The sequence below is a fragment of the Bos javanicus genome, chromosome 26 (assembly GCF_032452875.1).
Source record: "Bos javanicus breed banteng chromosome 26, ARS-OSU_banteng_1.0, whole genome shotgun sequence".
NCBI classification, from domain to species: Eukaryota; Metazoa; Chordata; class Mammalia; order Artiodactyla; family Bovidae; genus Bos; species Bos javanicus.
Window position 1 is genome coordinate 43687910 of NC_083893.1, and position 23462 is coordinate 43711371.

General features: G+C 48.9%; 1 protein-coding gene across 3 annotated transcripts in view; it reads right to left on the reverse strand.

The window, feature by feature from the left end:
* Positions 1 to 23462, reverse strand: part of EEF1AKMT2 (EEF1A lysine methyltransferase 2) — a 70632-nt gene that overhangs the window by 22708 nt on the left and 24462 nt on the right. The window contains exons 6-7 of one of the 3 annotated variants that reach the window (XM_061403818.1): positions 20276 to 20367; positions 15544 to 15879 (exon numbers count right to left, since the gene is read on the reverse strand). The exons of 1 other annotated variant lie outside the window; for it this stretch is intronic. In XM_061403818.1, the coding sequence (XP_061259802.1) occupies positions 20315 to 20367 (53 nt within the window). In that variant the 3' untranslated portion in view covers positions 15544 to 15879; positions 20276 to 20314. Of the gene's footprint in view, positions 1 to 15543; positions 15880 to 20275; positions 20368 to 23462 lie in introns of those variants that run through there. One more of the 3 variants, XM_061403819.1, reaches the window with a different exon arrangement.

Here is a 23462-nt window from a genome sequence, read left to right on the forward strand (position 1 = left end):
GGCTCTTCCCCTCTGCTCTGCAGCTCACCTTTTGGGTCCCTTTCAGCCTTCACCAGGCCTGACCACTCTCTTACTTTTCTTTCTAACAGGTGAGGGCGGTTTGCTAACTGCCCTGGGAATCAGATGAACCAGAGCAGCCAGCTTACTTAACTTCTCTCCTCTAGACTAAATGCTGATGTACAAAACCCCCACGAGGCTTGGAAAACACACCCTGAACGCCGAGATGGGCTGCTGAAGGGCCCAGCCTTAGAGAGTCACTCTTCTTCGTTATCGTCCTCTGGGCCTGAGCCACATGCCACACAGCCACGAGGGCCTGGAACCCTGGCTGGTGTCTGAGGGTGTGGGGTCCACAGGAGCGCCAGGTGCCAGGCGACCCGTGCGGAACATTCTCGCGTGTTTGTGTCAGCAACTCCCCACCCTTTGAGATCACCAGCGAGAACACGCTACAGCAGAACCCAAAGGGCACCCAGACTCCTTTTTTCCATCACACCAATGTGGTTACTTTCTTCTCCTTTAAGGGGAAAAGAAAAAAAAAGCAGGTTTACCCTGAATCAGACTCTTCCAGCTCATGCAATGCCAAAAGGCTTTGTTCATTTTGATTCCTTTAGTTCCAGTACAGGTGCAGGCAAGGAACTCTGGAAGGTCTTGGGAATCCCAAGTGCTCCCACTGAAAGCAAGAGCTGCAACTAAAATCAACACAAACCACGTGCCTCCGGTCAAGTAGGTACCACTTGGTGATAATTCCCTGTGTAGGGGGCTAGTCTTGGGCTCTCCCAGGAGGTCACTCAGAGGTCAAAAGGATGGGACCCCTAAGCAGTCTTCCCAGAAGGGGGCCCCTGGTAAGGAGCAGGCTGTTCCCATCTCCTCCTCCCAGTTGCCTCCTCGCCAGCTTCCAGCGAGTGTCCGACTAACCAACCACTACCTCTTTTGACCCTCATCCCTGCCTTCTCTCCTGGGTCACTCTGCGGTCTCCCAGGTGTCTGCTCCAACCCCACTCTACAGTGCCGCTCCCCAAGCACCAAGCCTCTCAGAGAGAGAAGCATCACCAAGTGCCCCCAGCTCCCGGCCCACCAGGATAACGTCCGGACCCCTCCATCCGACGCCCGCACCATCCTGACTCACGGCTGAGTTGCGGGCGCAGCGGTGCGCTTCCCACCCTCGAGCCTAGGTCATTCTCCACCATGAGGGGGTGGCCTCCAGCCGCCACACCTCCGCGCTCCCTGCTCCCTGTTCTAAAATGCCTCCTTCCCCGCCCCCACCCAGTCTGCATCCATCCAAACCCCTCCTTCCTCAAGCCTCCTGCTCAGCCCTGCTCCCTAGGGCTCGGTTTAAATGAACCCCCTGTGACTCCCACGGGACTGGGGGCTCACCAGTGCCCCATGGACCCACACGTCCACTACACTGCCCCAGGCACGTGGTGGGAAGTGCATGAACATAAGTGCAGTCTGACTGTCTGCCGCTCAAGTCCACAAGTTCCTCAAAGGCAGGGATTAGGGTCACTCATCTTCGGATTCTTCAGAGATGCTGACACGTACCGTAGGCGCTTCCTAGCCACTGACTGAACAGGACTGCGCTGGGAATGGGCGGGGGGCGGGGGGGGGGGGGGTAGGAACCAGCATGCAGAGTGTTCTGTGGTCATCCAGCAAGGGCGGAGGCAGCCCGGATGTCCTGGTCACCCCCCTCACACTGCCCCTTGGTCACTGAGCTTCGTGACGTCCAGGAAAAGGGTCTGTGTCGGCCACCCCAGGCCAGCCACCTCAGTGGGTCCTCTACGGAGAAAGCTCTCTAAAGCCAGCCCCAGCCACCCAAGCCAGACTGAGGGCAGGGGCGGAGTCGGGGCAGCCGCCCAGACTCAGTGATTAGTCTGTGCACCGCTGCAGGAATGGGTCTCCCCAAAGCTCCCCAAAGGAGAGGGTCTCCCCAGGAAGGTCTCCCCAGGAAAGGGTCTCCCCAAAGCTGTCCAAAGCAGAGCAGCGACCTCTCGGGCCAAGACTGTCCACCCTGCTCGCCCCACAGGAGGGCCAGGCTGGGGCTAACGAGGGGACATTCAGGAGACACCAAGAGGACTTCCCTGGCAGTTCAGGGGTTAAGACACCATGCTTCCTCTGTGGGCAGCGCAGGTTCAATCCCTGGGTGGGAAACGAAGATCCCGCAGGCCGCGCAGCATGGCCAGAAAAGCAGAAAGATGAACATGAAAATAAGAAGAAGTGGGGAATGGAGACCGCCAGGGACCACTGGCCTACCCACTCCCTGGGAAGGGGACGGCCCTCCCTTCCATCATCCCAGTCAAGGACTCATTTGAAAAGCTCTGATGAGCTTAGATGAGCTCTTGCTGCTGGAGAAACCAGGGGCGGCGGGGGCGGGGGGCGGGCGGTGGGGGTGGCGGGCAGAGGGGTTCTGGAGGCGGTGGGCTCGCACCCCAGGAGTCGGTGAAACGTGCCTCAGCAAACACCCCAGCTCCAGCCACATAACCTGACCCAAGAGGACATGGGCAGTTATGAAAGGCAGCTCAGCAAGTTGAAAGGAGGGGCAAAATAAAGACATCAGCAATGGCGAGTCTGCGAAGAACCTTAAAGACAGTGAAGGACCTGCCACCCTCAGTCCTCAGAGGGGTGCGGCCAGGAAGTGGCCACAGAATTCCTTCCCAGACGGTGGTGAGGGTGGAGGCAAGATAACGGGGCCACACCATGACACACATCCAGTGTTCCATGCTCAGGACCGAATTCAATCACCTTTGGTAAACAGGAGATTTTGCTTCCCAAGCAAAAAAGCTCAAAAGACTCCGCCCATCTTAGCTGAGAGACACTGAGCAAACCAGGTCGTAACGTGGGCCTTCACCCTTCTTCCCCTAAATCACAGGACGCCCACCAAGGGAGACTGGGAGTGAAGAAAGGCTCTCTACCTGACCCAGCCTCACCTGGCCAGCCAGGTCCAGCTCCAAGTCAAGTCCCCACAGCTCTGTCCCTCGTCCAGTCACCCACTGGCCATAGGGACAGTCACCCCAGTCCTTCCCCTCATCGGTCCCACCAAGAGCACATGCCTGCCGCGGGCTACACCCCGACGTCCGCTGGGCTCCGAGTGTCCCCAACCGTGGTTTCCCTCAGTTTCCCCCCAACCCAGGCCTGACCACACTCCAGACGAGGGAACCCAGGCAGCAAAGGCAGTCCTGCCTAAGAGCAACCGGTCAGCAGAGGGCACACCTGGGATTCAAACCCTGGGCACTGATGCCAGAGCTGAAAACTGCCCTTGGGTTTCCCCTCCTCCCTGCCCAAGTTCCTCTGTAGTTCTCTGGCTGGCAGAACTTCTGCCCACCCAGTCCAGCTCACGTCCCACGGGCAGCACCACACCCTTCACCGGGGGGCTTCCTCGACAGGCCCCCACCCAACCCTGAAAGCACTGGGAGGCAGGGCGGGCGAGAGGAGAGACCCGAGGCCGCAGGGGTCACACAGCCAACCGGATCCAGCAAGTGAGCCGTCACGGGCCCGCCACCCTCCCCTGGGGAATCCCATCGTCTGACTGCCCCCAGGCCTTCGGGAGGAGGGGGCCCCTAGGACCATGCCACAGAGGGTCCCCTGCATCCCAGACCCTGCCTGCAGTCTCAGAACCACAGACCCCAGCCCCACCCCCGCATCCTGAGTGCAGAGGCAGCTGGCCGTGGAGACCTGTGTCCTTCCACCTCCAAACCGGCAGAGAGGCAGCTTGCAGGCGGCACCCGGGACCTCCCTGCACTCCCAGGCCCCGGGCCAACATGAAGGCCAGAGCAAGGGGAATTCCAGGCGCAGCACAGGCCTCTCCCAACCGGGCCGTCAGGGCACTTGAGCCAGAGGGCGGCGGGAAGGAGGGTGGCCTCTCAGGGCGAGCCACCGCCTCCCCCCGGGGGAACTGCTCCAACTGCGGGGACACAGGCCTGGGCAGACCCTGCTCCCCGGGCCCCGCGGCAGGCCCTGGCGCGTGGCCACCTGGCCCCCTCCTAGAGGTGGCAGCTCGGTGCCCAATCTCTAACCGCCAGGGGCCATCTCCCCGGACGATGCTCCCTGCTTATAGCAGGAAGCGCATCTCTGCTGCCCCGGGGGCAGCCACTTGGCCAAAAGGGAGCCTGGTGGCAGGGACAAGATGGAGGCCATCACGAAGAGCTGGGAGGTCACCATCCCTCAAACCCAAGGCCAAGTCATTTCTCTAAGCAGTGGCATTTTCAGCAAGCGACGGAGCTAGTCCCTCAGGCACAGGCTGTGCTGAGGACTCAGTGAACGAATGAAGAAAAGTGGCCAGCTCTGCGAGGGATGCCCAGCAGGTGTCCAATCAGTGTCTGCTAAATGAAGGCAGGAAGAACAAACCTCCCCCCCATGCCTGACCACCTCATTAGGCCCGAACCCAACTCCTAGTGAAGGAAAAAGAGCCCTTCTTTATGCACCACCACCGGCGCCCAGAAGAGCAGATGGACAAACCTTTGCCAAAGCGACCAAAGGCCTTTTGATCAAGCCCGAGGTTTCAGCACTTCCCCTCGGGGCTCAGTTTTCCCAGTTGACAATGGCAGACTTAGTAACCCTGTACTCTCAACGACCAAAGGGAGGCCTGCTGCCCCCACGCTGAGGAGGAAGTGAAATCTGGGATGGACGGTCCAAGCCAACTGAGGGTGTTGGAGGGCATGTTTCACCAGGCTAAAGAGCGCTGGATGAGGACCACGCTGCCTGTGGGTCTGGACTGCACAGCACGCTGTCTCACACGCAAGACAGTGTCCTAAAGTCTCACCGGAGAGGAGGCAGCACTCAAGTAGGGGACCCAGGGACAGGGGGAGGGCGGGGACACAGATTCTGGTCTCTCTGTACACTGGCCCATGTGACCAGGCGAAAAGTCACCCCATCTCTGGCGGTGGGATTCACCTTCTGTAAGATTCCATCAGCGGGCCACGGCAGCTCCTGCTCTCCCAGCCCCTGGTCACCCGAAATGGAACTCTACGAAAAACGTGATTCTCAAGTATGTAGAAGGACAGGTTCCCGGCAGTCAGGTACCCTTGGGTGGCTGTCAGTATGACACTCACTGCAAACCAAGATGAAAAGGCCCAGCAGCTCTCTGAGAATCACCGATGGACAAAACTGCTTCCTCCTGCCCGAGCCCCACACAGACACCATGTGCCCAACCTCCAGAAGGAATGCGGGGCCTACGTGACAGCAGACCGAATAAAACCTGCCCTCTTCACTCCAGAAAGGAGGTGGCTCAGAGGGGCTGTACCAAATCCTGTGAGGGGCAGCGAGCACCTGGCCGGGCCGAAACAAGAACTACCTGGATGTGATGCCTGCAGCAGGCACTGGGCCCAGGGGTGGGTACCGCTCAGATTCTCCTTCACTGAGACATGGCGGCAGCAGTGGAAAATTCCAATAGGTTTATTCCACTCCTGAACAGGAAGGCCCCTAATCCCCTACGAAGGAGAGAGAGGTATACGCGGAGTCTATTCCAGTCCTCATGCCTCAGTCTTAGATGCACAACGGAATCAACTCAGAAGCTTTAAAAATACCAACGCTGAGTCCCACCCCTTCTCTCCAAGATTCTGATGTAACTGGTCCGAGATGCTGTCTGGGCATCCATACTTTTTTTTTTTAAACCTCCCCAGGTGATTCTAACATGCAGCCAAGGTTGAGGACCACCTCTGTGGACGCTAAACACTCAGTCAATGGAGGGGTCCCAGGCCTCTCCCACAAACCCCTGAGGAGCACAGAAGCCAGAAGACCCAGCCAGGCAGCCCTTGCTGGAGATGGGCGTCTTCACTCTGCCTTCCCCCGCACCCACCACCTCCACCCCCACACACAAACCAGGATCAACCTGCAAAGAGCCATCTGTCTGAGACAGAACACAGGGCCTCTGCCCAGCCCTGGCTGGGGCATACCAAGTGCCCACACACTGGAGGATGGACAATTGTATTCAGTTATTTGATTACTTTGGACATGTAAAGAGAACGTCATATTGTGCAAACCTGGGGTGGCAAGTACCACAAAATGATTTACTCTGAAACATCTCACTCAGCTACAAAAGAAAAAAGGAGATAAATGCTGGAAATCCTTTTAACAATCTCTTTGAAGGGAAAATGGGATCTGCATACATGGTGATGCTTCTAATGGGCTGCCAGATTTATTTCCCATTTCCCCCAGAAGGTCACTAGGAATAATCATATTTTCCTGTGAATCTGTCTTTTGTAAAGACAAAGCGAAACATTTCAGTCTTCCCAACCGAGGCACTGCCTTTGGTCCTACTGCAGATACAGCAATAGAATTCAATCATTCCTTTAAAGGGGGAAGAAAAAAAAAAGACTGCGGAAAACAGAGGGGCAAGGGAAAGAGGCAGTTAAAATTTCTAAGTTTCCCTGTGGTGTTAACAAGACTAAACAAAATTTATGCTTTGAGATAAAACAGAACTCAGTGCCTCCGCATCTTATGAACACGGTGTATGGAGAGCGGGCAGGCTTGTGGAGCCAGAGAGAATGAAACAGAGCCCCCAGCTGCTCAGTCTTCCAGCTGTTGTGTCCCGGGCCGCCCTCAGCCTCAGTTTCTTCAGCTGTAACTGCAGGACTGCTTTGAGAGTTGAGAGACAGTGGATGCAAAGCCCCTGGCAAGGGTGAGCCTCCACAACCAGTGGGCACTGCTATTATTTCTGAAATAAGCCTACCCCCATTTCAGCTAAATCCCACTGCACCCAACTTTTGTACAGGCCTGCATCTTGGGAACCCCATTATATCATCGCAGGAGGAGAATCTGTTTCTTTGTTTTGTGGGAGAGTCAGAACAGCCAGGAGTTGGCCTGGTCCTGCGTTCTGGGGTCAAATGGGCTTTTTACCAACATGATTTGCTTTCACCTCCTGAGCGGGGAGCCGGGTAGAAAAAGTCCCTCCAGGGACTACAGCTGCCTATCGGGGGGCGGGGGGGGTGCTGTGAGATATTCCTGCACAGTCTGGCCAGGCTGTCCCCCTCCCCCCCGCAAAAAGCAGAGTCCCGTGCAGCAACCCACCCCCCACCCCGCAGCAGGAGAGGAGAATCATAAAGAAGCGGGGTGCCCGTCACACTTCTCCCTGACGTGATGTGAAATTCTACAAGGTAGACCCTTTGAAATGCAAAATCTTCCAGAGTCCTTCAAATGTGTTTTTATTTTCTAGGTTTCCTAAGGCTGCTTTCAGACCCACCCATCAGCATTTCCCCTCTCAATCAACCCACACTTAACAAAAAAAAAAAAGGGAAGAAGAAGATGAGGAAAAAGCAGCAGGAGGAGGAGCAGGAGGCAGCTGCAGCAAAGACGTCTCCGTTTTTTGAAAACGCTCAAGTATCTTCAATCTCTGCAAAGGGGAAAAGAAAAAGAAAAAGCTTGTCCTCCGCTCCAGCCTCCTGTATCCTTCCTCCAGGACACCCCGAAGCCAAGTTTCCTCTGGAAGGTTTCCTCCCCTCTCTGCTGATGCTCCGGATCTCAGAGAACTTTCCCGAGACAAGAACCCGGGTGCCTCCCGACCAGAGTTCGGGAGGGTTAAGACCGGCACCACCAAAACCACAACCCGCAATTTTCGAAGCCCAAACCTTGATCCAAAACCGTGTGCACAGGAGGTTTGGATTAAACATCAAAGAAGAAGTTACCTTACAACAAAGTTGTTTGGCCAAGAAAATTACTTCGCCGTAAGAAGAACCCTCGGGAACGGTAAAATTGCTTTTGAATATAGACTTTTCAGTGGCTGGGGTCATTAATCATGTTAATGTAAACTGAGCTAAAACAAAAATTTTCTAAGCGAGTCTCCGGGCACATCAGCGTATCTAAACCTCTGGGTTTGTTTCCAAAGTTCACATCCCCGGCAGGCAATGAAACTACTGTTAGTGGGGTCAGCTATTACAGTGCAGTCCCCGACCTTGGGCCATAATAAAGGTGACTCAGTCGTGTAAAAAGAACCCTCATAAAGTTAGGCAGGAAACAAACACAGAAATTAATCAGAGAAGGAGAGTCGATGATTTTGGAAAGTTTGTTCGTTGGGCAAGTTTAAACAGCAACTCTCCCTGGATGATCAGACATTGCAGAAAAGAGCTGGGGGAAACCAGTCAGCATTCCTCACAGCGCCCAAGTCCCCCGGCCCGGGTCTGCTGTGGAGGGTGGAGGGCAGGCCGGCAGCTGGACCAGGCGAGGAGGAGAGTGAAGCCCAGCAGAGTTAAGCCAAGCAGAGCCCTGCCAGACCCAGCCATGTGCTTCATGCTGGCAACAAACCGGTTCTTTCAAGAGAGGAAGAGTCTGACAAAAAGGACAGCTGCAGCAAGATGAGAAGCTGAGAGGCAAAAACCTCGAAAAAGTCCCGGGTTTGGGATTCTCCTCTCAAGTCCTCGCCCCCCCCGCCAAAAAAAAATCACCTCTGGGGTTTACAAGGGCTAGTGAATCTATTAAAGTGTCCCCCTTGCTGGATCAATTAATGAGAGCCCCTCCACATCTGGTTTCCATCGAAAACTGAAATTTGTATTATCAGCATATTACATAACAAATTATGCCCGCAGGTTTCTTTTATTACACATCAGAGAGGTGTGTGAAGTGGTGGTAATGATGGGAGTTGTGCTGACCTGAGTATTTGCTTATTTCAGTCTTTTTTTTTTTAAGGGCAAGAACAAAGTTTTCCACACACTTTATGCAATCCAAAAAAAAAAGTCACACTGCCTGGGTAAAACATCAACGCAACAACCCAACAGTGGGTCCGAGGCACAGTCTTGAGCGCCCGCGGCATCCAGCGGTGGGGAAAGAAGGGTGTGCTTTCTCAAAGAGCAACGCAAAGGTAAACCAAGTTGCTCCGGAGCGTCCTCTGCCGTCAGCTCCCAGAGTTTACGCCAGGCTCTTTTCCTCTACAGCCTCCCGCAGGGGGAGGAAAGCTGGCAGCCTTTCCTGAGCTTCCATCACGGGTCAGGCGCCTGCTCCCTGGACCCATTTAAAGGACACCCAGCCCACTAGGCTCCCAGAGAACGGGGGAGTTGGAGGGGCTGGGCAAGACTGAAGGAATCAACAGGGGAATAAAGGCGAAAAGGCGTGGTGGGAAAGAGCCTAAGAGGTAACCACAGGGCTTTCTCCCATAAAACGCCAATTAAGTGCAGCAGCCATGATTACAATACGGTATCTTAAAGCTCTGTTTCCTCCAAGAATTTTACGAACTTCCAAAAATGCTACTGCTACATGCAACTTACCCTGAGCTGAAAACAGGAGGGAGAAACTGACTAAAAACATCATCATCAATCACAACAGTGGAATGCTCTACTTGTCCCGCTAGCCGGAGGACATTCAAGCCCACTTCTGCAGCAGCTATGCTGCAAGCTTTTATTTAAAACTTGCTTTCTATGTTACAATGATTGCATCGCAATAATCGCTTCTCAGGGGAAACGAAGTCCTTGGGTAGAATTAGTGGAACCGCCTTGTTCTCTGGAGGGGAGCACTTGGAGAAAGCAGCAGGCCTGCCCCGTGCCTTTCTTTCATTTTCTGGGCTGCAGCAGCACCCTGGGAGCTGGCTCCTCGGTCTGGACCATGGCTGGCAGGATCCCGGCCCTTGCCAAGCACAGACACTGGGTCAAGGGTTACCAAGCCTGAACTTAAGACCCAAACCTTCTCCCACTAACATGGGCCTATAAACTGGGACAAGTAGCTGTTTTCAGTTTATCTAGCTGTCCCTAGCTGAGAAAAATGGGAGGGGGAGAAGGGAAAAAAAGAACTACAGATCGGCAATTCAGTATCAAAACTGTAACTGAGACAAGTTACTGTTAAGTGAATAAATTAAAATGAAACCAAAACCTAGCCAACTGCAGAAACAGTGAGTTTCACCCAGTCTACTAACTCCATTCCTTTCCAAGTCCTCAAACCTGGTAGCGTCTTACTGTAATCACCCAGAGTCCAGGATTCTGGATCAAGGAAGGATCTCCCTCCAGCCGGTGGGAACTGCTGGGAACACATATGCTAGTATGTCATTTGGAAGTCTGCTAATATGTTGTAAGCTGCACAAGACGCTTGCCTGGCTTCCCAGGCCAATAAACAATGCCATTCCAACTCCTGCAGCAGTCAATAGAAAACAGTCCCTTGTCTCCACCATCCAACAATTCAACAAACATTTGTTCCTGTTGAACAACCGTCAGCCTGGCTCCATCTGCACCCGCTCCGGCAAGGCGAGCTGGCGGAGGCGGCGGCACAAACGCCCGGCCCAGGTCCCCGAGCCCCGGGCGCTGCCCAGCGCGAGGGGCCACTCGCCCAACACCCCCCCGAGTCCGGAGGCTGTAACGTATGGAAGACTCGGAGTGTGGCCTATAGGAGGCAGAATCCCATTCATCAAATGCTGCAAAGAGCTGTTCTTTGTTCACCGTCGTACGAAGTACAGTACGTGTGAATGAAGCCCGGCGTTCGGATGCAGGGAGCCTGGCTTCAGAGGGCGTCCGGGAGCGAGGGACCCGGCTCTCGACACTCGCCAGGGCTCCGCCACCCGGTACCGAGCCACGAGTATTGTTCCTCAAGTCTGCGGGCGGGGGTGGGGAGCTGGGGAGCTGGGGTTGGGGGGGCGGTGGCCAAGAAGGCACTTTGGGCAATGAAAACCCACGGCCCTCCCCGGACTCTGGGCGCCCTCCCCATCTTCGTGCCTGCCCCACCAAGAGAAAGCCCGAGCGGGGAAGCCGACTCCCACGGGCTTGCAAATCAAGGACTGGCAAAGATGGGACTCGGCCAGGGTACCCTGTGCCGGACGGCCCTTCTCGCCATGTGCAAAAGCCACGCCGGCACGGCCCTCCACCCTCACCCCATTCCGCAAGTCCCCGTGGCCGCGGCCTCCGCGGGGGCTTTCCCCCGCCACGGACAGGCCACTTTCCCACCCCCAGCGTGACCTCTCCGGCCGGTCCAGCCGCCACGGAGCCCGCCGCTGCGCGCCCGCATCCAGGGGGTGGCGGACGCAAACTTCCACGAACAAAAGAGTTGTCTGCAAAACGATGAGGGAACTTCGGGGTGCGAGGGGACGCCCGGGTCCCCGGCGCCTTCGCCGGGGCTCAAGTTGAGACGTGGAGCGCGGGGAACACCCCAGGGCGCAGCAGTGCCCGCGCCCGCCCCGGGGAAGCGCAGACTTTTCCGCAGGGGCCGTGCTGGCTCGCTCCCCTGGCTGCGCTCTGACAAGTCTCACGCATGCACCAGCGGCGGCACTCAGCGCCCAGAGAAACCGCCCGGCCCCACACGAAACCAGGCAGGCGGACCAAAAGGAAATCAGCCACACAAACATTAAAAAAAGAGGGGGGGGGGGCTAAGGCCAGTGCACCCCGCGAGCCAGGCTCCCTACCGCCGGCGGCCGGGGGACACTCGCCAGGGACCTCCGCTCGGGACCGGGCCCCCGGTCGCCGCCGCCGCCGCCGCCGCCGCCCGGCCCGGGATCGCTTACTGTGCGCGGCGGGACGCTCCGGCCGCGGGCCCCCGCGCAGTCGCCGCCGGCGCTCGCCGAGTCGTCCGGGCTGCCCGCCGCGCGGCCGCCGCGCGCACGCTCTCCTGCCGGCGCCGAGCGCTTTGTACGGAGCTGCTCCCGGGGAGGAGGAAATCGACTTGTCACTTCCTGAACTGTTTGCAACTCGTCCCTTTAACCGGCCCTAGCCAGGCCGCCCGCGCCCGCCCGCGCCCGCCGCCGCCGCGGGGCCGCCCGACCGCGGCTGCTCGTCGCTGGGTCCGGCGCTCTGCCGGCGGCGTCGCGGGCCCGGGCGCTCGGCGCGGCGGCGGCGGCGGCGTGCAGGAGCCGGGCGGCGTGCGGCGGCGGCGGCGGCAGCGGCGGCGGGCGAGGGTGCAGTGCGCGCAGCCGCCGGTGGGCGGGGAGTGGGGCGGGGGGGGTCGCGGCGCGCCGCCGGCGGGGCTAGAGGGCGTCCTGCGAGCCGAGACGCCCGCGCTCGCGCCTGGGAGGCCCCGGAACGCGGGAAGTGGCCCCGGGCCCCGGCCGAGCTGCCGCCGCCCGGGCCCGGAGCCAGAGACCCCGGGGCCGCCCCCCGCACGAGCCGGGACGAAAAACCCGGGCCGCGTGGACTTCAGACGTCCAGCTTCCGGGTTGTTGGGGTGTTTTGTTTTTTTTTTTGAGGTTTTAAAGAAACCATCGCTTCAGTGGCGTGCTGGGCGGCAGGGGACGGGGGGAGCCGTGTGAGTGTTGTCTGTCGCGCTTTTGGAAAATAAAGCGCTCCTTTCCTAACTCGGGGCGCTGACCGAAATAAAGGAATGTGTACTTCGGAAGCCACATCCAAAATATATGCAACTGGTGAAGGAAGGATTTGTGGTTGCTAAGCAGAAGCAGAGCATGTTTAGTTCTGTAACTTAGGATGTTGACTTAAGTTCAGGAATGTAACCCTGATAGAATAAGCAGAGCATTTTCATTGTGCCGCTCACCTGGGGGAGGGGGATTGTTTTCCTTGTGAAGTGAAGCCCTAGATTTCCCATTAGGCCTTCCTACTGGTGTATGTTATTTTATTGACCTTGTCCAAAAAGATGTTTTTAAAGAGAAGGTTTTTTAAAAGAACTCCCTATGCCTGTTTTGTGTTCTCCTTTGCCAAAAAAACAAAACACCTCATTACTTTACATGGATTGTGTCTGCGCCATTTCAATGGTTCTATTCATAAATCAGGAAACTTTTTCTGTTGCTTCTAGGAACATTTAATTGGTTTTAATCCAATGTTTCAATCCCAGTATCAAACATAAATGAACAATTAACTTCTTGAGCTTGTGTGCACTTGGGAAACTATTATATTTCACAGCTATTGCTAACATATTTCAGTTTCCCATTACACTGGACCCATTCTTTTGCAGAAAACCACGAGTTAACATCTCCTTTCACACCAACTACAGTTCACACCAGTGACTTCTGCTGCAAGACTGAGAGGCACAACCAGGAGAAGGATGTGAGCATTCATTCAAGTAGATGATGTGGGATACAATCAATCCATCCAAGAAAGCCAAACCAAGCTAATATCGACTATGGGACCGATATCCTGACCTATAATATACACTCTGCTTTAAAACAAGTTATCAAGGGCCAATTTTGAAAGCAGCAAAAACCAAGTCTTCCTAGACGGAACAAAGAAAGGCACAAGGATAATTTGAGAATTTTGTGACACTGCCCTCATGCCATCTTACGCATGCAGTGTCACCTCAGCCTTTGAGAGCTTTACGGATATAGTTTAATTTACTTTTTATTAGGAGGCCTAGAGTGACTCCTGCTGGCAAACATTCAGTTTATTCCTGCAATTACTAGTTCATGGGGTCAACTTAAAAAACAAAATTCAGGGGTCCCGAGCCTGGAAACAATTACTGCAACCATTATTCTTGTTGCTTTCAGGATGATTTTAGTCTCACAAAACTCCAAGGGTTGTGGTTATGGCAAGCTCCTTTGCTGTAACACCTCCTTTCCAACCTAAAGCAGCCTGTTTTTCTGGTTTTTAGGCTTTCTTAAAAGTGTAGAGAACTAAAAACTATCTGCTTCAGGGGTTGTGCTACTAACCAATATATAGCTATTTCTCATTTACTTAATTTGAATGTCTAAGGACTAAAAATACACACATTAAGGCCTGTGTCACTAGTCTTCCATACTGTGGGCCTTCCCATATCATGTAATAAAGTCCTATAGAATAGATACGGAGAAGGCAATGGCACCCACTCCAGTACTCTTGCCTGGAAAATCCCATGGACGGAGGAGCCTAGAAGGCTGCAGTCCATGGGGTCGCTAAGAGTCGGGCATGACAGAGCGACTTCACTTTCACTTTTCACTTTCATGCATTGGAGAAAAAAATGGCAACCCACTCCAGTGTGTTCTTGCCTGGAGAATCCCAGGGACAGAGGAGCCTGGTGGGCTGCCATCTATGGGGTCGCACAGAGTCGGACATGACTGAAGCGACTTAGCAGCAGCAGCAGCAGCAGAATAGATATATGATGCCCCGCTTTTTAGGGCCATACTACACAGTCCTTTATTATAAAAAGTCCTACCCCAAAGTTTGTATATTAGAGTTGCTTAATTCAAAGAAGTAAATATAAACTCAGTCAAACTGGATTTAAAACAATGTAAGCTGCAGTCAGAGGACGGGGGTAGGAGGGCTAAGCTGTCTACCTTTGTTCAGTCCTTAAAGGTCAAAACCAAATCAAAACCAGATTTAGAACACAACCGGAAACCTAAATGCAAATTCATGGGCCAATTTAGGAATAAATCCAAAAAATAATCCAAAAATGATCACTTGCAACTTTTCCATTATCACCAACCGACACTAACCTGGTTAAGGCACAGAACACCCTGGGAAATATAAACTGTAGGGATTACTTGCAGTCTCACTCCAAGACCAACATATGAAGCCCAGGGAAAAAGTACAGTCAATACTGGCTCTCCTGGCTCCCCTCCCCAAAGCAGAACTTGCAAATGAAGGAATGCCTGTGTGTGTGTGGTATGCATGACATGTCCACTCAGCACTGCTGGGGAGATAGAAACTGAGTGGCTTTCTATACTAGACGGTGCTCCCATTCCAAGTTTAAAGCTCTTAAGCAACAGGAGACAATAAGGGTGTATTTTACTAAGAAAGGGTGTAACCAACTATAACTTGTATCAACAAGCTAATAAAAGTATTCACCTAAGCACATTTGTGCAGAGAGTAAAGACTGGGTTCTGATTAAGTACTCAGAAATGTCCTTGATAGTTGGTGGGTGTTCTGTGTTTGTGTCTTTAGAACCAGATAAATATGATGTTCAAACAACAGGGAGCTAAGTTTTTGACATTTCAGCAAGTAGCAGTCAATACTGTTCAGTTTTTCCCATTAAATTTATTTGTACCTATGATTGTAAAAAGAGTGGTGACCACTGAAAGATGGTAAACTGGTTTGTCTCTGAGAATAACATTCTTTTTAGACTAAGAATGGGAGTGAAACAAACATCAGACATGTTATACGTTGGAACCAACAGCAGTATGCAGATGCATGTGTATTAACCCCTTTATTCAGCTTCCCAAAGCCACAGCTTCTTTGTCACAAGTGCTGTATTAAAAGCCAGTCATTCACATTTCACACTGTCTTTTCTACACTTGAAAAGATCTTTATAAAAGCAGAACCTTTTAAAATCGCTTATAATAGATGATGGGAAGATAGACATCACCAAGTCCACCTGAAACATTTTCAGAGACTGGCTACTGAAAGCAAGTTATCAGCAAAATACACTGCTTTGAAAATGATGGAAAGTTTTTGGTTGTCAGTGGAAGCCAAAAATCTGAGCCTACTATGGAGGCAATTTTCTTATTCAGAGCTTATTTAGAAAAATAAGTTCTATAATCGTCCCCATACGTATGATCCAGCTTCAACTAACAGCCCTACCTACATAAGCATGTTACAACACACTAATATGTCTGTTCTTTCCTTTCTATTCTTTTTATCTTTTGTTCTGAAACCTTTCCACTGATGAAAACGAGTTATAGCCCTGGCTGGAATCTCATATAGATACATAAATCTAGCTCCCATATCTGTAGACATTCACCTTTTTTTAAGAGGAACTTTGGTTCTCGAAGACAGTCATTTTTTGATTCAGGAGCTAAATAAAATGAATTTATTTTCATTGAAAAATAAGCACAGCAGTGAATTTAATGATACCAATCTAACTCTTTTGATACAAAATGAGAGTTGAAAGCAGCTTGAAGGAGACTGCCTATTGAAATCAGCGCATGTGAATCTGCACAGCTTTGTAACTGAGCGTCTAGCACCATTGAGGTACGAAGCATGCCAGCTGGGACGGCATTGTGCACCACAAAGTGTGGGTTGTAAGCCTAAGTCCTGAGCACAAACCCTGGTTTCCAAGTTGGCAGGTGCTGAAAACACAGCAAATGTCACGCTTGCAACTCACTGCATGGAAGGGCTCTGAGTAAAGGAAGCTAAAAAGAACAGAGCAACAGTTAAAACTTATTTCAATTTGATATTACTTTTTCCTTGCAAAATTAATAGTACCTGTAAGTATTATGTGCTAAAAGAAAACTCAAGCATGAAAAAACAGACACTGGAAAGTTTATGCATGGTAAATAAGTAAAAATATAGCAAAGTAAATCTACATTCAAAGTCACTGACATATGTAAATCTTACCAAACCTACTTAAACTATTTTAATACTAAGACTCAAAAGCATAATCAGTCCCTGGCCTTTCCCTGATCTATTTATGGTCTCAGCTGAAACAGACACTATAACACGCTTAGTCACCGATAACCGCGTCTACCTCAGTACACTCTACCAAAATCATCGCTAAAAACAAGCTATAGCATTTTCATATTGCTACACATTGAATTTAATCTAGAAAACACTTCAACAGCACACTCAATGTTTATGTCATCTTCAAATGAAAATCATTTCAATTTTTTGCTTCAAATATTCTGTAGTGGAATTCAGATTTAGTATGAGATATTCAGCCCAAAATTTAACTTAATTTTTCTATCAACTACCTGTCAAATAAGTCATTGCCTCAAGAAAAATCTATTTTTAACTCATCCCTAGTGAGTTAAAGCTACCACTATCCTGCCTATTACCCATGAAAATGAAATGAGTAAATTTCATTTTCATTAGGTATACGGGAAACTGAAAGATACAGCTTGTGATTTCATAGAGTTTAAATACCCAATCTTAAGACTGAATCCTTTGGATTTAAAATATCAAGAAAAAAAAAATTTGGTCTCTGGCTCCAATGGAAGAACATCCCTGGGAGCAGTATGAAAAGAACATTTGCCCCACGTATTCTACCAGCCTGTGAATTTCCTCACTCAGTTCTCTCAGTCTTCTCTATTAACCAAAAGCCGAGACGTTTTGTTTTACCCTTTCCATTACTGTTGTAAGAGGGCCAGCCAGCCTTGCCTATTTTGTCCTAGCATGCCCTGCAGCTGACCTGAAACAGAACTGATATGAATGAGAAGCTGGTTTGCAATTTTAAATACTACTTTACATCTCCTTTTAATTTTCATAGAAACAAAACAAAAAACACCTTGATCAAACCAAGATATTCAACCACTATAATGTTTACCGAATTGAAAGTAGTGAAACTCTGATTATGTTCTATCCTGATGATATGCATCATATTGTACTGACCTCATCTATGTAGAGCTTCTTCTAAAATGGTTCAGACTTAAACTCTTGGAGGTTAGTTACCTAGAGAAAGTGACACTCCTCTGGCCAGCATCTCTATAGTAGTATTAAGCACTCTAAGCATTAAGGTATTCATTTAACCACTAATAAAAAGGTTAAGTAAGTAAACAAATCCGCAAACCAAGAGTTTTCTACACTAGTGTAAACAACCGATTCACTGTACTTTACCAACTATACTGTCGGTAATATACACCAAGGTCAAATCATATAAACTGCTTCAAGTACTGTCTGCCCAACATCAAACTTTAAAATGCCATTGTGAATGTCTGCTAACTTACAGCAAAGAAAATGAACATGATTCACTGATCAAAGAAATCAAACCTAGATAATGAAAGGTGGAAATCAATGATAAAAATCTTAGTCCAACTTTCCAGGTGGCCTAGTCGGGTTGGAAAGATCTCCTGCAGAGGCAAATGGCAACCCACTCCAGTATTCTTGCCTGGGAGAAATTCCATGGACAGAGGAGCCTGGCGGACTACAGTCCATGGGGTCGCCGCAAACAGTGGGACGCAACTGAGAGACTCACACACGCACACGCGCGCGCGCACACACACACACACACAAGGTCACATGGGGGATCTTGGTCCGGTCCCGCGTTAGTGGTCACTGAAAACAAAGCCTTGGAGTTCAAACCTGAGGAAAATGTACCATATCCGTGGCCATTTGTTTTCAATTCAGAAGCATCCACAGTAACCTTTTCCCCACAACACCTACACTTATTACTACCTCCTGACCTCTGAAACAGATAATGATCAGAAACTTGAGGGGGATTCCTAGAATCTGCTGCAACAAATTATAAAGGGGATTTCATGAAAATCCAGCATTATGATATCTGGTCTCCACTTCTTACTAAATAAAAAGGTGCTTTTAGCACCAGTCCCATCTAGAGACTGAAGAAGGAGCTGTGCAGTATGATTTAAGATAATCTGGAAAGGCCCCACCTATGCCAGCCTTTCCCTCTTCCTTGTCTACCTCTCATCCTCCTCTACTCACTCATCTCATCACTCCTGGAATACAAATGCCTTAGGATGGATCCGAATACATTAACTCGGTGGCACTGAGGGTTAAAATCCTGAACCATTCAATATATTAGCTCCAATGGGAAGAAGGTTTCTTTGCAGAAAAGAATATTTATTTGGCTTTGGTATGTGCTAGGAATCATGCTAAGATGATTTACATTTTTCTCACTTAATATTCACTACCCTATCATGTATAGTCTATACAACTGCTTCTCTCTCCACTATATCAAACTACTTCAAAGAAAGGTACTGAAGGGTAACCAACTTGAAATAAGTATCTACTATATACTAGGCACTTTGCCAGTACCTTTAAAATAGTTCAATTTCACTGAGGGGGATAAGCAGTTATAGAACAGACTGCTGCTGCTGCTGCTGCTGCTGCTAAGTTGCTTCAGTTGTGTCCGACTCTGCGACCCCACAGACGGCAGCCCACCAGGCTCCCCCGTCCCTGGGATTCTCCAGGCAAGAACACTGGAGTGGGATGCCATTTCCTTCTCCAATGCATGAAAGTGAAAAGTGAAAAGTGAAAGTGAAGTCGCTCAGTCGTGTCCGACCCTCAGCGATCCCATGGACTGCAGCCTTCTAGGCTCCTCCATCCATGGGATTTTCCAAGCAAGAGTACTGGAGTGGGGTGCCATTGTCTTCTCCAATAGAACAGACTGACAGTACCTCAAAGAGGTACAAGGTATAGAAGGGCAGACCCATATACTACACTCTGTATAGCATGAGAATGTAGAAACCTCAAAAACCCAGGGCTTTCAAGTGGTAAATAAAGTCATCTCTGAGTGTGCAGTGTGTGTGTTTGAAATAGGGAAGAATCAAATTAGAGAGATTCTTTGGGTTATCATAGTTTTATCAGATTATTTATCACCTTATCAAAATTACAGCGGGGAAAGTCCCTGGTGGCCCAGTTGTTAGGAGTCTGCCTGCCAATGCAGGGTTGAATCCCTGGTCTGGGAAGATTCTACATGCCACTGGGCAACTAAGCCCTCATACCACAACTATTAAACACTGAGCCTTCGAGCTCTAGGGGCTTCCCTAGTGGCTCAGAAGGTAAAGAATCTGCCTGCAATGTGGGAGACCAAGGCTCGATCCCTGGGTTGGAAAGACCCCCTGGAGGAGGGCGTGGCCACCCACTCCAGGATTCTTGCCTGGAGAATCCAGGAGGAGCCTGGTGAGTTACAGTCCACGGGGTCGCAGACAGTCTGACATGACTGAGCGACTGAGCGACTAAGCACACCACAATGAGCTCTAGAACCTGAGGGCTACAACCACTGAGCCCAGGAGCCACAACTACCGAAGCCCTTGAGCTCGAGAGGCCATGCTCTGCAACAAAAGAAACCATCTGCAGTGAGAAGCCCTTTCACCACAACTAAAGAAAGCCCACTTGAAGCAACAAAGACCCAGCACAGCCCAACACTTTTAAAAATTAAAGAAGTTTTAAAAAATAATAAAATTAAGGTAGGAGTGAAAAATTAGATGTAAATTTCTGAGTTTCTCATATAAAACATCTCTGTGTCAAATGAATACAAACTGAATTATCAAATATATATCAGGGGCAATCAATACTCAAATCTAAAGTTTACCAATGAACGCACAAAGACATTTTCAGACTGAAAAACAATCCTGTGATGGCTTCAACTGTTTTATTATATGTACATGTATTTTTTCAGATACATGAATAGCTAATTTGGTTTAAAAGAATCATAAAGTGACCTAAAAACTGATATTTAGCTAATGGAGTATTTAAACTCTCCATATATCGTGGAAATCTATTTTGTTAAGTTTTCTCTAAACCTCAGATCAATTTCAGAAGTTATTATGGACTGAACGTTTGTATCCCCCAGAAATTTATGCTGAAGCTCTAACACCCAAAGTAACAGTATGTGGAAGCGGGCCTTTGGGAAGTAATTATGGCTAGATGAAGTTATGAGGGTGGGGCTCTCACCTTGGGATCAGTGCACTTACAAGAAGAAACACTCAAGAGCTTCATAAGAACCACCAGGGAGTTTGCACACTGCACACACTCTCTCCCCACAAGCACGCACAAAGAGAACACGTGAACTTAACAGGGAGATGGCAGCTGCATACAAGCCAAGAGGAGAGACCTCAGAATGAAACCTACCTTGTCGGCACCTTGATGTTGGAATTTCCAGTCTTCAGACTATGAAAAATAAATTTCTGTTGTTTGAGCCACCCAGTCCACGGCAATGCCAGCTATTACAGAGGTAGAGAGGAACTTTAAGTATCACATACTGAACACCCCTCTTTCACAAAAAGAAAAACGGAAGCCCAGAAAAGGAAAGTGACTTGCCTAGGTTCCAGTCATTTTCACCCCCAAAATTTAGTATTTTAAAAATATCATTGCTGATATTTATTCTACTAGTTAATAGATTTTAAAAGCAAATTATATGCTATTGTAAAATGAAAACAAAAACAAATTTCAAGTTCAAAAATCAATGTGATTACTGCATTTTTTGCAAATTAAATCATTAATCAAACGGACTTAACAAAATGATCTCTCAATTCTGGCTATGTAGTGTCCTTACCATACAAAGATTTCACAAGGAAACCTTAGCTCACTAAATGAGCAAACTTTTGGAAAGGTCAGGCTTATTCCAATGTGAGTTTCAATATATTAAATCTACCATGAAGTATAATCCAAAGAGAATAAATAACTCTGACTTGCTTATGACTGATTCTCAAAAATCAACAAATATTATTCTCATTCAAAAAATAGCATACAAGCAGTTTCACTGACTCACGAAGGCTCTATTTATAAATCACACAACATGTAGTTTTCACTCACAATTTCAAGCCTGTCTTCCAAAATTTGCAAACAGCTCTTTAATTCAGCCCAGTACATTTTATTAAATACCGTATTAGGATTTTCCCCATTCAGACTCCAGTGAGACTTCTTGTTGAGGACATGGAAGGAAAACCTAATTAGTGCTGCTCCAGTGCATGTAAATTTATTTCATCACGAAAATCCACAGAGTAGGGGTGAGATACTGTCACAGAACGGCAGACGGATATGGAATGTAAACGGCTCTTTCCTCCACTCTGCCCCTCTCCCACCCCGCCCCTCCAAGTTCCATGGTTGGAAATCATCCTAACATTTTTTTTTAGCCAGGATGTACTAAAATTAGATGGGAACAAAGGACTGACATTTTCATATTAGAGGAGGGGTTGGGAGAAAAATGTGAGCTTGCAGCACCCACTCTCTTCTACATTTAGCCTCTTCGTCCTGACTATTCCCTCAACTCTGAAGCAGCAAGGAACGCAAGGGCAGGGGAGCCAGCAGCCACCCCAGCAGCGCTTCCATTCTGCTACAATCACATCATGATACACTGCTTCATCTCTGTTAATGAAGAGTGATAAATACACTTCTGGGTCCCCTTACTCAAGCAGAGTATTTCATATTTCTGAGCTCCTCAGATAATATCCAGAGTATGCTAATTGCTGGCTCATGTAAAAATTTTTAGGTATTTGGAGAAACAAATATATTGTCAGATTCACTTTTCTTAAAAAGCTTCTGGATACCATGCACAATGAAGCTCGCTCGCTAACATACTTACTATTTCCTGATGCAGTAATAAAAATACATATTTATAAATGTAAGAATTTGTGACTTATTTGGGAAGGATCACTTAAAAACGCAAAAAGTAAATTAAAAAATGAAAAAAGTAGGTTCGTTTTTTTATATCTTCCTCCAATAAACTAGGCAAGTAACCGGGAAATACTTTAAGGCACAATTGATCTCTTGGTCGAAAGTCTTTCTTACAATGGTATCAGCATGACAAAAGTACATTCTGCCGCCTCTGCGCCCCAGTTTTTGAAGTTCTACTCCATAAAAGCAGGACAGTGATACATTCAAGTCTTGAGAATTATTCCTATCTTTTTAATTTGGTTTCTCTGGGCCTAAACCACAGGTCCATACAGTGGCAGCTTAAAATGCAGTTAGAGAAGTCCTTTTAATGATTAGTTTAATGCACTGTGTTGTAGAGATTTTTAAAACTCAGTAAGTACCGACTCAAACTCTTCTTTTTTTCCCTCTGGTTACTGGAGCCCATCTTGACATCTAAGCTGGAAATGAATGATCTTTCAACAACACTCCAGGGATTCTGCTAAGGTCATATTCAATCATTCATTAGGCTTCTTACCCCTCGCTTTTCCGAGTTCCATTGTAGAGCTGGTTTTATTCAGCATTTATGTAGCCTGTGGGCTTGGGTATTTGTCTGCTTAATGTTGAGTTTCATTTCTATGGCCCTAACATAGGAATCCACCAATTGACCAAAGAATCTCAAACTATTCTTTTACTTTTCTAACAAATTGCATGGTATGTATGAAGAATAAATTAGCATTAATTTTCTTCTATTAACTGTTAATAAAACATGCTCATGTGTTCCCCCCCTCTTTAAGGACATCTCTGTTTTCTGCCTAGCCAAGAGAAATGACAGGGTTTCCTAATTTTTTCCCCCCGATGGAATTGTCCTTCAACCTACCACACTCCTCACCTCCCACAATCAAGACTCCAGGTCACAGGCAGCCTCCTTCCTGTGAAGTGCACTAGACAAGACTCCTTTCAGACCCCAGCAACACCCCTCGGCACCCCTCCTCCTCCACACACACACAATTAGCTAAAGAGGTTACTACAGTGGAACACAAGATGCTTGGTCTCTTGCTCTCAGAGCAGAAGGCTGTCTCTGGAGCACATACCTTCTGTCTAGCTCACAGTGCTAACAACAGGGAATCAAACCCAAGTGTCCCCACAGGGGTAGAATGCTGATGTAGAGAGAAACTCATTTTTCACACTCATGTACCTTTTCATCATAGGCTTCCAGATACACACACACACACAAATAAATAAAATTATTTAAGAGAACATAAATCAAAGTCTATTCACATTGGCAGGGATACTCTTATTTCTTTGCATATCAGTTTAAGAACAATTATCTCAAAGCCACATAAAACCTAATTATTCATCTGGGTTCTTTAAAATTAAGGTTTCTATTATACTCTGGATGAATGTGAATGAAAGTCAACATATAGATAATGTGTTACAGTATCAAGAAAATTTAAAAATAAATGAATTGAAACACATTATTCATATAAAGACTAAAAGTCTTTCATGTATGTTTACCTCCCTCCTTCCCCCAAAATAAACAGAAAATTGCACACATACCACAGATGAAGAAAAGGCAAACTCATTGCCACTATAAAGGGAAAAGAATCATTCAAGGACAGTTTGTACTTATTTTAAAATGGCTTTAGTCTAGCAGCCAAGAGTAGTGTCAGGTTTGATTCTCAGA